The sequence below is a fragment of the Globicephala melas genome, chromosome 9 (assembly GCF_963455315.2).
Source record: "Globicephala melas chromosome 9, mGloMel1.2, whole genome shotgun sequence".
NCBI lineage: Eukaryota > Metazoa > Chordata > Mammalia > Artiodactyla > Delphinidae > Globicephala > Globicephala melas.
The window spans coordinates 7,797,321-7,811,080 of record NC_083322.1 but is presented as its reverse complement, the minus strand read 5'-3'; the positions used below and the strand labels follow the sequence as shown (position 1 = coordinate 7,811,080).

Genomic DNA, 13,760 nt, shown 5'->3' with positions numbered 1-13,760 from the left:
TGGGCCTATTTATATCCCTGATCAAAAGTGATCGAGAAGGTAACTTTGTATTTTTTTTTTTCTCAGCTGATAATTATTTTCTCCTGTTTTCTTGGTTTGGTTAAGGAATATCTGAGGGTTATCACTGCAGTAGTCCCTCATCCAAGTTTTTGCTGTATATGGTTTCAGTTAACCTTGGTCAACCGTGATCTGAAAATATTAAATGGAAAATTTCAGAAATAAACAATTCATTTGTTTAAAATTGCAGTGCTTTTGTTCATTTTACTTAATAATGACCCCAAAGCACAAGAGCAGTGATGCTGGCAATTCAGATACGCCAAAGAGAAGCCATTAATGCTGCTTTTAGGTGAAAAGGTGGTGACTTAGTAAGAAAAGAAAACTGTATGCTGACGTTGCTAAGATTCGTGGTGAGAACGAATGTTCTGTCCATGAAACTGTGAAGAAGGAAAAAGAAATTCGTGGTAGTTTTGCTGTCATACCTCAAACTGCAAACGTTACAACACAGTGCTTAGTTAGGATGCAAAAGACATTGAATTTGGACGATAAGATATTGTGTGTGTGTGAAAGAGGCCACATTCACATCTTTATAACAGTATATTGTTACAATTGTTGTATTTTATCATTAGTTGTTGTTAATCTCTTACTGTGCCTAATTTATAAATTAAACTTTATCACAGGTATATACAGTACATATAGGAAAAAGCATAGTATATATAGGGTTCAGTACTATTTGTGATTTCAGGCATCCACTGGGGGTCTTGGAACGTATCCCCCGAGGCTAAGGGAGACTTCTGTATTAGCTGAACTGTAACCTTTTGTAAACTTCAATATACCATTAAAAACAGTGGTTAGCTTGGGGATGGGGTAGTTCTAGACCACTTTTACTTGGTGTGCTGATGGCGTAGGGGATGCCTGTGAGTATAACATTACAGATATCTTTGAACTTACTAATCACAAATAATTTTCTCAATGTTTCAGGATACCTAAGTGTATCTAAAAAGGTACATTTTCACCTCATCTGTAAATGAAAATTAAAAGAAAAAGGCTTTTAATTGACATAGTTGTTTTTTGGTTTTCTTCTGTTTTGTTTCTCCCCTCTTTTTTGTGGAAAATCCTAGATTGGGATCCAGATAATCTAGATTTGAATCCAGACTCTATAGTTATGAGCTGGTGACCTTGGTCAAGATAAATTCTCTGATTCTCATCAGTAAAATGGGGATAATGATGCCTCTATGGAAGAATTGATTTCAGATTAGATGTTGTATACAAGAAATAGTCTGATATACACAGGCATTCAATGATAAATGCTGTACTGTTATTATTTTCTATGAATTAGAGCAGTGTTCTTCATAGTTTTTGATACGCTATTTAAAAATTTTTTGAGCACATATTTACAAATAAGTATAAAAGTAAGATACAGGTTCTAGTGAATTAACATTTTATGTTCAATATAAAAAAATAAAGTTTTTAAAAATGATATAAAGTTGTCATTAATAATATCTTCTCTAAAATATTAATAGAAATTAATCATTTTACCTTTAATTGTTTTAGTAACTGTGATGTGATTAAATACATATTATTTTAAATAATCTTGGATTACCATTTGAAGATCTGCCTCTCTGTGTTTTTCATTTTGATACTTGACTTTATTGACTATCATAGTTGAAAAATATTACCTAAAGGTACATATAACAAACTAGATAAAGGTATATTGCTAAGTGCACCTACTGAATCATGATGTTAATTTTTCAGTTTCATTGACCAGTAATGCAAAGGTTTTGATCAAATGTAGTAAATTTCTGTCATCTCTGAATCAGTTTTATTTGCAAAGTAACTGAATAATGACCCATTTCAGTATTATAAAATAAGTCCAAAACCCACTGGAACTCTACATTTACAAGATTACTACAAATATTTTAAAATTATGTTTCCAAGTTGTGGAAGTGTGTAGATGTGTAAATTCTTATGAGGTTATGCACATATAAATTTTGGCAATAAGATTACATAGTGATTGGAATATTTCCAAACATTTGTTTCCAAAATACTCTTATATTAACACAAGATTTGTTACAAAGTAGTCACTTTCTCATTCACTGTAAATGAACCAACAATACCAAGTATCAGGTAAGGATGTTGAGCATCCTGACACATGACTGCAGGCCACCTAGTGTGACGTCCATCAGAAAGTTAATTATTAATAAGGTTTAAGTTACTTCTCACTGCTAGAGTAAATAAATGTTGGCTTAAATGCTTTTTTCCCCACCTCAGAGATATTCTCATGCCCCTTCCCTAACCCTATACTCGACTGTGGGGATAAGTTGCACATCAGGCCACCATGCTTGTCAGTGGGATATTTGCTCAATAAATTCCCAGAGGAAAAAGGGGCACTGATGATTTGGAGCAAGAGTTGGCAAGCGTTTTCTATAAAGGGCCAGATAATAAATATTTTAGGCTTTGAGGGCCATATGGTCTCTATTATAACTACTCAGCTCTGCCAGTGTAGCCTGGAAGCACCATAGACAATATTGTAAAAAAAAAAAGTTAAATTAAAAAGTGACTTTATTTCAGTAAAACTTTATTTATGGACACTGACTTTGAATTTTAGGTAATTTTCACATGGCACAGAATATTATTCTGCTTTTGATTTCTTTTCAACCATTTAAAATTTTAAAAAATAGGACTTCCCTGGTGGTCCAGTGGCTGAGGCTCCACGCTCCCAATGCACGGGGCCCGGGTTCCATCCCTGGTCAGGGAACTAGATCCCACATGCCGCAACTAAGGGTACGCATGCCGCAACTACAGATACCGCATGCTGCAACTAGGACCTGGCACAGCCAAATAAACAAATATTAAAAAAAAAAAAAAGCTTATGGGCCATCACAGAAAAAGCGACAAGATGAATGGTTCTCAGGACTTAGGTCACAAATCCCTGATCTAGAGTCAGTTAATTCTAAGTGATAATGAACTTGTAGACAATCTCGGCCTGAAGTTCCACAGGAATGCACATTACTCTACTAAGTTGTCAAATCACAGTATGTTATTAAGGGTGCTTTCATTTATTGTCCTTTTAAGAAACATTAAATATCAAATTTAATAGCAAAGACTTTCTTCCCTCTCTAACATGATTTTAACTGATAGAAGTTCTAATATAAGGAGTTGGGTTTACAAATGATTTGAGGCTGGGTCACCAGTAGCTGCAGTGTCAGTAAGAATCACAGTGCTTTTCTGCATGATCTTAGTTCTCATATGATTAAAAAAATATATTTTTTTGGACTTCACTGGCGGTCCAGTTGTTAAGATGCCATACTTCCACTGCAGGGGGTGAGGGTTCGATCCCTGGTCGGGGAGCTAAGGATCCCGCATGCCATGTGGCAGCAGCCAAAAAAAAAAATTTTTTTTAAACTTTATCTTGGAAACTCAGTGAAATAACTAAGGCAGTGGAAAATACACTTGTTTGCGGTCCACTGGCTAAATTCTGTGACTCCTTCCTGGGTTTCTGTGGGTCCTGAGACATGAAGGAGCATATGTTCAGTGACTTTCTAGAAGGTCAGAGGAGCAAGTAACTGCTCCTAACAGCATAGCCTTTTAGAGACAGGTTTCCAAGTTGGTTCTCCTCAATTCCCTGCAAGAGATGCAAATGACAGATCTTTAACCTGATTATTGAGCTCTCTCCCTCATTCTTCTTTTTTTTTGAATTAATTTTTATTGGAGTATATCTGCTTTACAATATTGTGTTAGTTTCTACTGTACAGCAAAATGAGTCAGCCATACATATACAAATATCCCCTCCCTTTTGGACTTCCTTCCCATTCAGGTCACCACAGTGCATTAAGCAGAGCTCACTGTGCTATATACAGTATGTTCTCATTAGTTATCCATTTTATACACAGTATCCATGGTGAATATGCGTCAATCCCAATCTCCCAATTCCTCCCAGCGCCCCCCCCCCCCGCCAACTTTTCTCTCATTCTTCTATCATCCAAAATCAGTTTTCTCTCCTGTGATCAGTTGTACATACAGTTTCAAAATTCTCATTTACATTCAGGCTGAACAGTGCACAAAATCATGCAAAAAGATAAATTTGTGGAATGACCTTAACACTGATTTGTGCCTCCCAGTCATCTAGCCCCACACGAGGGGATCTCTCGGCCACAGCAGCACAAAAAGAGGATGAGGGGATAGGAATTTCCTATTAAGGTGAAATCGGTGCTGCATGGTAGCTCACCTTGGCTCCATCCCTGAGAACATCTCCTGTATTTCTGTGCTTCATCCTAGAATCAATACTTTACAACTAGCCTTGCCCTCTTCCTCTATTTAGGGTGGGTATGGGGTTGAGTTAGGAGACCTGAAACAAGGTAGATATAGAATAAACAGGAGAACAAATCTAAGAGAGAAGCCAAATTGGGCTTGCATCTCAACTCCACTCCTCATTATGGATGGAAGTAGACACTTAGTGAGCACCCGCTCTGTGTTCCAAACGTTGCATAAACTCTCTCAGTTGTTAAAATAAACAAGAAGAGATGAAGGACCTAAAAGTATCTCTTATTTAGCTGATGCGCAGCAGGGAAGAAAGCCTCTGAAGCAACCGCTTCAAAGCAATTAAGGAGACAAGGGAGCTTTTTAATAGGGTTTTGTTTCTAATTTTATGCAAGAGATCAGGTTGGCTTTGTTGAACTTTTGATTCCCTGACAACAGCAGACTCTGCTTGCATGCTCAGCGTTTGATGTGTGTACTTCAAGCAACATGGTAGGCTACACTCAACCTGAAATAGCGTGCTGTGTATTGGTTGTGACTCTCTGGAAATCAGGGTGTCAGTTTTGTTTTCCAGAAGGCAAAGCGGGCACAGTTGCTTCTGAGCCATGAGCTGTGAAACCACCCCGTGGAAGAGAGGGAACAACTCTTAACTGTGGTTCTACTTAGTGCGCCTCTGAGCATTTATTGGAATGTGGTCAATTGTTAGACAACTTAAACAATGATCAAAAAAGACATGTTTCTAACTTAGCCTCCTCATGCTTTTCTGTCTTTCCCTGTGATTCAGGAGGAAGGACGCTGGCTTCTTATCCTACAAAGATCACCTGCCAGTAAGCCAGGTGGTGGTTGGAGACACTGACCGGCAAGGCTCGGAAGCCAAACTGAGTGTGGGTCCCCTGCGCTGCCAAGGAGACAGTAAGTGTGCCCGTAGCTGGGCCTGGCACCTCCTTACCAATTTTAAATAGTGTTTCCCAGCAAACGCGAGGTTGGCAGAAAACAGATTGCTGTTCGGTATAAACAGAGCCAAATGGAGGGCTAGGCAGACCTTAATACACAGAGGAGGGCAGCAAGCTGTAAGTCTCCAGTACAGGAGGCTAGATGTGGGCGTGAAATGTGGCTATCCATCTTCCTTGTATATTCCTATGTAACAAATGTGACTACCTAAGTTTATGGTGATACAAGTAGCAATGCTAATAACATAAAAGCAGCACTCAACAGCTGTGATTGCACTGAGAGCTGCCGTTAATGCCATTAGCATAACTATTTATATCACCGGAAACTGAGTTTACGGTGATATAAATAGTAGCATTAGGGCTTAATGTATCATTGTAAACCTGGATTATGGTCACATAAAGTTGGACATTAGTGCTATCGAATCTCACCATCATCAGAGCTTGATGGTCCCTTGTAAGCCAAAGAGTGTTTCTGTAACTACATCTTGCTTTCAAGATTGGGCACCACAGAGAGGAATTTGGGGCTGTTGGCAGTCAGGGAGTTAGCCTGATGATCCCACCTAATTAAGGGGACCATTAGGATTTTATGTTGTTCGATACCCTTCAGTATGCTTTCTGCGTAGTCGGAGGGGACTGGTGACAGGCTGCTATGGGGATTCTGCAGTGAGCATCCTGGGTGTCATTTCCCCTCTTCTCCTCTGCACACATGATTGGGCAGCTCTTCCAGGAGTATGCTTTTGTGATTGTGTGCTAGGCATCAGGAGACTAGATTCTGTTCCCTGAGTAGCTGACTTGTCGGAAGACCTCAGGCAAACTCCTCCTTTTTCTCTGCCGTGGTGCTCAGAATACCACCTGCGTCCCAACTCCTCCTGGGGAGGACATAAAGATTTTAGTGCCTAGATCTGGATTCCTCCTAGCAAAGCATTCTGTCAGAGGGAATGTTATTACCGCTTCCATAAATCAAGGGAGAATTAGACCTACTCAATGTAATAAATTATCGCATCCACTCGAAGAGGTGTCCTAAGGAATGTAATGAGGCATGCTCAGCTGTTTACTACTTAGTACATCAAGGCTGTCAGCAATTAAACCATGCAGTGTTCCTGATACAAAAGAGAGATGGAGTTTGTAGTGATTTTTCCCTTCTTACACAGAGAAAATGAAAATGCTATCCTTAAAATGAAACTGGTCAAAAGAGCTTTGTCATGCATTTATTAAACAATAATACTTCATTTGACTAGCTTAGTAGAACTGTGCAATAAGAAATTTTGTTTCGACTGCTTAAGAAAAAATATTGACATAAAATAATAATATATATGCCTTTTTAAACACATATTTTGAGAGATGGACTATAGTGTCACTCTCAAAATAGGCAGGTTCTCATGGGTTATCTAATGAAAATCAGTTTCATTATGTCATAATTACTCATTAATATATAAAGGTAAAGTAGTTCTCACTTATCAATTCTAATTCTAAAGTTAGCCTTAAATTAGAGAAAGGGTTCACATTAAGTGATGGATTAAGTCAATATAGTTATACAATCCCACTTCTGCAAATTTTTTTTACCGCTCTTAAAGAGTCCAGGTACTTTAAATAGTATATGTGGGAGTGTATTAACAGTTTATAGTTAATATTAGCATGTTTTCTCTTAATAAATCAGTCCTCAGGAAGAATTTATTATGTGTCTGCTATTTGTCTAGCACTTTACTAGGTACTCTGGTGAGTTAAAAACAGAATTTCAAACCATGTTTTGAGAAATGCACATTAAAAAGTATTGGAAAACATAAAATGTTTTATAATTTAATAGAGTTGTGATCTAAAATTTTTGCAACTGGTGCTCAAGAAAGGAGTGATAAATAGTATATTTCAGGCAGACTTTATATTTAAATAGAGAAAATAGGAGAAGTATGGTGGTCAGTGTTCATTTGCATTTCTTTCCCAAGGCTGTTGCTCTTAGAGACATTCTTAGGACCAACTGATAGACAAAGAGCTATCCTGTTCATTGACACTGCATGGCCTCAGGATTCTTGTAGTACTGCAGCTTCAAGACTTAATCTGTATTTTACCTGATACTTCATGAAAATAAAAGCTCAGTCAATTTTTAATTGCAATTATGTGGAATATTTCTGTGTCCAAGAGAAAGAGAGAGAGAGAGAGAGATCTTCGTTTCTTGTAGGCAACCGGCAATATTACATACCTCATACCTTAATTGCCAGGTAGTAGTTAGCAGTTTTGATGCTCACCTTCCTTTTAAGAATGTTCTAACGTGGACACAGTAACGATAAAGTGTCTACATCATAGCATTTTCCAGATTTTACACATGTATGGTGTCCTTGGATACAGCCCCCTGCGAGGTAGGTAAGGTAAATATTAGCCTTTCTGTTTTACAAATGAACAAAATATTTCTTTTAAAGTGTCATCTACACAACAAATTTCTGTGCCCCCTTTTGCTGCTTCTGGGAGGCTCCCAGAGGAAAGACAGATCAGAGAACATAACCAGCTTTCTCTGCATGAGGTCAGGCTTGTTTCCCCAACTCCATTCTCATTCCTGAGTCAACGGCAGAAATTAAATTGTTTTAAACGTATTTCATCTGGGTCTCTCCCTACCCACGTCCGGTTACCAACACAGCATGAATGTTGGGGGGATTAGATTCCAATTTGTATAAGTTAAAAAGTGGTATCATGCGTATATCCTGTTGTTTGCAGAGATTAACTTTGTGTCGTTTACTGAAGTCTGTGCAAAGGTACAGTTTAAAAAAACCAAATCCACTGTTGAGAAATGTCTTTCTCTATTTGAGGAGTTGAATGATGACAGCCCTCGCAAGCTGTCTCTTGAATTAGGTCTGGTTCTACCTCCCAGTTTCAGAGAATGAAACAGTTTCTGTGGGCTCTGACCAACCGTTTCGGCAGTTTCAGTTGATTTCATCATGCCTGCTGAGTTTCATTTTTACTTCGATTCATCTGAACTCAGACCCATATAATCAAAATGCTAAGAAAATCAGTGAGTTCCAGACCTGCTGCATTTCCCATATAGCACTGAAAAATGCTTATGCCCTTATACTTTTGGGTTTTTTTTTTTCAAACACGTTCAAATGGAAGCCTCAAATCTAAAACTGCAAGTGTGACTGAGGATGGATGGTTAGCTAAGATAAAAAGTGAGGTAAAATGACAAATTACCCCCTTAAACCATGCGCACTCGCCTGGGAAGAAACACGAAAGCTATTTAGAGGACCAAAACGGCTGACAGAGAAGAAATTGTTTTCAAATTTTAAAATATAATTGTTCTTGGACGGAGTTGCTAAACTTCTATGGAATTAGTTCAAAAACAAACTATTTCGGGTTTTGGAGGTAGGAATCTTTTTTGTACTATATATAGTGACTATGATTAATTGTAGAAAGTATTTGCTAGATAATTGTTTTATTCTCGACCATATAAGGTAAAGATTTCCCATATCTCCTCTAGGGATACAGAGACTTTAAACAATTAATTAGGAGCAAGTTTGCTACAAAGGCAAGTGTTTTTAATATACTTGGGTAGAAACAATCAGGAAAACATGTTACTCAAGGACCGCTGAGTCCGTGCCTGAAACCCGCCCTGGCTGTCAGCACGGCCAGACTGGAGTCATGGTGGGCGTTTAAGATGTAAATTCAAGTTCTTAGAGCTACAGAGGTGACTGAGAGGCCAAGAAGAAAAGGCAAGGCAGACCACATCTGGTTCAGGAGCACTCAGAGGACGGAGACAAAGCTGAGAGTGAAAGAAACACAGCCGATAACGGCGTTTCATCCAAACGACATTGGCCTTTTTTCCTTTGGGAATGCAATCATATGTGCCCGAGCTATATAAAGGCCACCCTGTCTTTACTGTAAGACTTTTACAGACCAGGGCCATCACCAGCCATTCCCTTACCAAGGAAGGCAAGGCAATGACTATATCTACATGTTGTTTCTCCCAGGATAAGACAATTTCATTGGGGGCTCAAATGAGTACCATTCCCCATAGGATGGACCCAGGGGCACACACAGGCCACACCATCTCCCGGTGTGAGACACACTCAGTGCCGCCTAAGAGGACTAGACAAGGAGAGAGGGACAGCTGCTCATCTGGGCTCAGGAAGCGGTTTTGATTGTGCAGAGGAAGCCGCTCCCCGGGCTCCAGAGAAGAGTAGACAGTTTGCTTGTCCTCCTTTTCTTTGCTGCTTCAGGCTTGGAAGAGCCGAGAAAGGGAAAAGGCCCAGCATGCAGGCTGCAAGCCATGCACTTTATATTCATCTTCTCTCTTGATTCTCCCAACATCCTGTATGCGGTGATAGCTTTGTATTTTGTACCAATGAGAAAACAGAATCTGACTTATTAGATGGTTTGCCAATGAGTTTCAGAGCTGGGGCCAGAAGAACCGTGTGGTTCCAGAGCAGATGCTCCACGTTCTTTTCGTTTCCCCATTTCTTCCCATGAAATGTAGATGTGTGTACTTGCGTCAAGTACAGCTAAAAGCAATCGCAAAGAATCACAACATTCTAGCGGTGGAAGACTTAGATATCAGACAGTACACCTCTCATTTTACAGACGAGGGAACTTGGGTATGGGGAGGTTAAGTGACCGACCCAGGGGCTCGCAGCTGGTTTATGGCAGAGCACAGGGAGAGAGAGTTTGACATGAGCCTTCATCTTTAGTAATTCCCTGTGGCCAAGATGAATGTTGAGATCTGAAGAGGGAGCTTTGACCTGGAACTCTGACCCTGGGTCCCTGCCCATCAACAGCAAGCAGAGCAATAAAGTGGTGCGAGCTCTTAATCTTGCCCCACTGTGGGATCAGCTGTCTGGAAACCCTGATAGAAAACTCACAACCATAGGGATGAGGGGTCAATGACAGAAAGTTAGTGACTTCTTTTTTGTGTGTGTTTTGTTTTTACTTCGAGTTCTAGGCATTTTTTTGGCTGATAGTAGCCAACAGGGAGAAAACAAAAAACAAACCACCCACAGTTATGTGTAGAAGCCATTAACTTCTATTTTTTTCTTAATGCTCCAGCCTCTGCTGCTATTGCCATAGGCTACTACCGACTGAGAAGCCAGAGTGTCTCTTAAGAACAAGCAGAAATAGTGAAATTTTCAGGATCAAAACCTAGGCTGATTCCCATTAAAGGATTGAGCCCTCTGGGCACATCTAAGGGCAGCTCCAGTGACACAGGCAGCAGAGGCAGAAAGAAGGAAGCCTTCCCTTTGGTCTTCCAGTCTCCAGAGTGACTTTAAACGGTTAGAAGTGGACAGTGCCCCTGAAAAGAATCAGCTCTTTAGTAGTATTTGGCCACGCAACGTTAGCTGCAAACTCACTGTAGAAATGGGAAGTAAAATGAGTTACAGTTGGGGGGTAGTATTTCTATTTTACAATAGATGTGGTATTTGTATGCCTGTGGCTGACTTTCCCACCTGTCCTTTCAAATACTGCTTGTAGTTAGAGGAATCATCACATCCCACAGAGGAGATCTGCCTGGCTGAGTGAGTCTTGCTTCCTTGGCGTCCTCTCCCTGGGTGCCCATCCTTTCCCTGAACTTGTCACAGGATCCCAGGTACAGGAGAGACTTTGTTCTGTAAATTGAATCCCCACCATTGGGTTCCTCTGCTGAACTTTCCAATTGATCTCTCCAAACTTTTGCAGAAGAGAGTTAGGCTTGCTCCTTTGGTTCTAAGAATTCCTGGTGTGGAACGTGTTTGGAATCAAGAAAAATGCTAGATGAAACAGTTTCTTACCTGTCCAGGATCTGCTCCTAGGATCTAATTCAACTTAACAGCCTTAACTGACAAAAATGGGACATGGCTCCCATCCTGGATCAGTTTATATTATATCAAGGGTGAAAATTCTGACAAAGTGGAGATTTGGATGGAAGCTTGGATTCTTAGTGAGAGTTTGAAAACAGTATGGAGGTCTTGAGTGGCAGTGCTTTACAAACTTTAATGTGCTCAGAAATCACCTGGGGATCTTGGTAAAATGCAGATTCTGATTCAGGAAGTCTGGGCCAGGACTCGAGATGCTACTGCTGCTGCCACTGGCCAGTGGACCACACTCTGAGTAGCAGCGTTATAGAGCAGCACTGTGAATAGCATAGACTTTGGAGTCACACACATCTGCCTCCAAATCCCAACTCCCTCCCTCACCAGCCGTGTGCCTTTGAACCGGTTCCTTAACCTCCCTGGTCTTCCACTTCCTGCTCACAACCTTCTCTCAGCTGCAAATGAGAATAATCATAACTGCATCGCTGCAGTTCTTCTTTTAAACTCCAATTCCCCGCAGCCTTGCACACAGTCAGTGTTCTCTGGTTGTTATCGCCACCATTATTATTACCTTTGTTCATTATGGAAAGAGTGACAGGCTTGATATCAGAAAAGCTCTGCCCACCTCCCTGTCCTGTATCCCACTGTCTTTACCCTCGACTCTACCTACTCTTAGAGAAGACCTGCCTTGTCTCATAGCTGAGAGTTGGCACCCAGCCAGTAGCCTCCTTCCTGATTGGGAGGTGGTGGCCACAACCTCTGCTTAGAGCTCAGCTGCATTTGCTGGGCTCCCAGGGTGATGATGTCTGTCCATGCAAACAACCCTCATTTCCTTCTCTCTGGTCTCCTTTGCTGGAAGCAGATGGAAACCACCCCCTTTGCTTGCTGCCATCTTGGAAACTGCCCTTGGAGAACCTGGAGGACCCTAGCAAAATGCACAAAGAGTCCAGTAACATACACAGCACTCGCCGTTCCCCATGACGGCCACAGAAGGAGCCTTTCGTCCAAACAGGGAGTCAGCTAGCCTTTCCTCTAAAAGACCAGACAGGAAGTATTCTAGGCTTTGGGACCATACAGGCTGTTAGAACCACTCAACCCTATAGTGTGAAAGCTGTCGTAGACAATATGTAAACAGATGGACATGGATGGTTACAACAAAATATTAGAGAAACAGGAAACAGACTGGATTTGGCCTGAAGGCCATAGTTTGCTGAACCTCTGACCTAGAGTTTAAAAATTTTTTGTAGGACTTGAAAAATGTATGGAATTATGGCAGAATATTTTGCTGTTTTAATGCAGATTTTAGCCAGTTTTCAAACTCAGTCACAGTAACCTTCCAATTCATCCACTGATGATATTGAGCAAGGATTCGCCTCCCCTTCTGCTACATTCTTGTCTTTCTCCATGCACACTCAGATTTCAGCCTAGATTATACAGTAGCTTCTATATATACACTCAGCATTGGTATGAGGCACTGTGTGAATATGAGGAAGTACAAACTACATTTTTTGCCCTCAAAGAGCCTACAAAAACACTGGCAATCAAGACATAAACACTGCAGGGCTTTCCTGGTGGCGCAGTGGTTGAGAGTCTGCCTGCCGTTGCAGGGGACACGGTTTCGTGCCCCGGTCCAGGAAGATCCCACATGCCACGGAGCGGCTGGGCCCGTGAGCCATGGCCGCTGAGCCTGCGCGTCCGGAGCCTGTGCTCCGCAATGGGAGAGGCCGCAGCAGTGAGAGGCCTGCGTACCGCAAAAAAAAAAAAAAGACATAAACACTACAGACTGAAGTTCACATTCACCACCATAATCGTTTCTCCACCTATTATCCAGAGTGACTTTTCCAAGCGGTGAATCAAATTACAGCACTTTTTGACTTATAACCAGCTGATAGCTTCCCATCACTCTTAAAATGCCAACCCTTTACCACATGCTACAAGGCTACTTCGTGTGATCTGCCCCACCCACCGGTCATCCCCACTTCTTCCATTCCTGCCCCACTGGTCTCATATCTCCAACGTGCTCTGCTTGTTACCACCTCCAGAACTTTTCCTGGTGGTTTCCTCTGCCTGGAACTTTCTCCCCATCGAGGCTCAGCTGAGCTGCAGGTCTCAGCTTTGATATTAACTCTTCCAAGAGAGCTTCCCTGCCCACTCAGCTAACAGTCACCCACACCTCACCACTCCCCATAGAACTGACCACAGTCTGAAATTCTCTCTGCAATGCTACGACACGACCCTAACATGAACTGCCCAGAGTCAGCATAGATTTCAGTCCCTACGAAGACGGCCTTTTCTTTAGACCGCAGCTGCAAGTTTAGAGGGGGTTCCCAAGCCACCTGCTCTTCTGACCAACTGACTACAAATTTGGGGGTTCCCAATATCTCCTCAGGACCAAAAATTTACCAGGATGACTCGGAGAAGTCAGGAAAGCACAATACTTAAGATTGCAGTTTTATTATCAAAGATACAAATCTGTACTGGCTGAATGAACCAATGCACAGGGTGAGTTCTGGGAGGGTTTCAAATGCGGAGTCCCTATGTCTTCTCCTCATGGAATGTGGACACATCACCCGCTCAGGCTATCAGTGTGTGTCACTAACCAGGGAAACTCACGTCCACTTCAGATGTCCAGATTTTTTACCGGGGTTTCATTATGTAGGCATGATTCAGTAAGTCATTGGCCACATGACTGAATTCAATCTCCAGCTTCCCTTCCTTCTCCTCCCTGGAGATAGGGCTGATATATCCTGGTTCAAAGCCCCAACCCCCTAATCCCATGGTTGGTCTTTTGGGC

The 13,760-nt window shown here is 41.4% G+C and overlaps 1 protein-coding gene across 3 annotated transcripts in view; it reads left to right on the top strand.

The window, feature by feature from the left end:
* Positions 1-13,760, top strand: part of CNTNAP2 (contactin associated protein 2) — a 2,034,513-nt gene that overhangs the window by 1,654,337 nt on the left and 366,416 nt on the right. For all 3 annotated transcript variants that reach the window (XM_060305187.1, XM_060305186.1, XM_060305185.1), the window contains exon 16: positions 5,039-5,166. In XM_060305187.1, the coding sequence (XP_060161170.1) occupies positions 5,039-5,166 (128 nt within the window). The remainder of the gene's footprint in view (positions 1-5,038; positions 5,167-13,760) is intronic.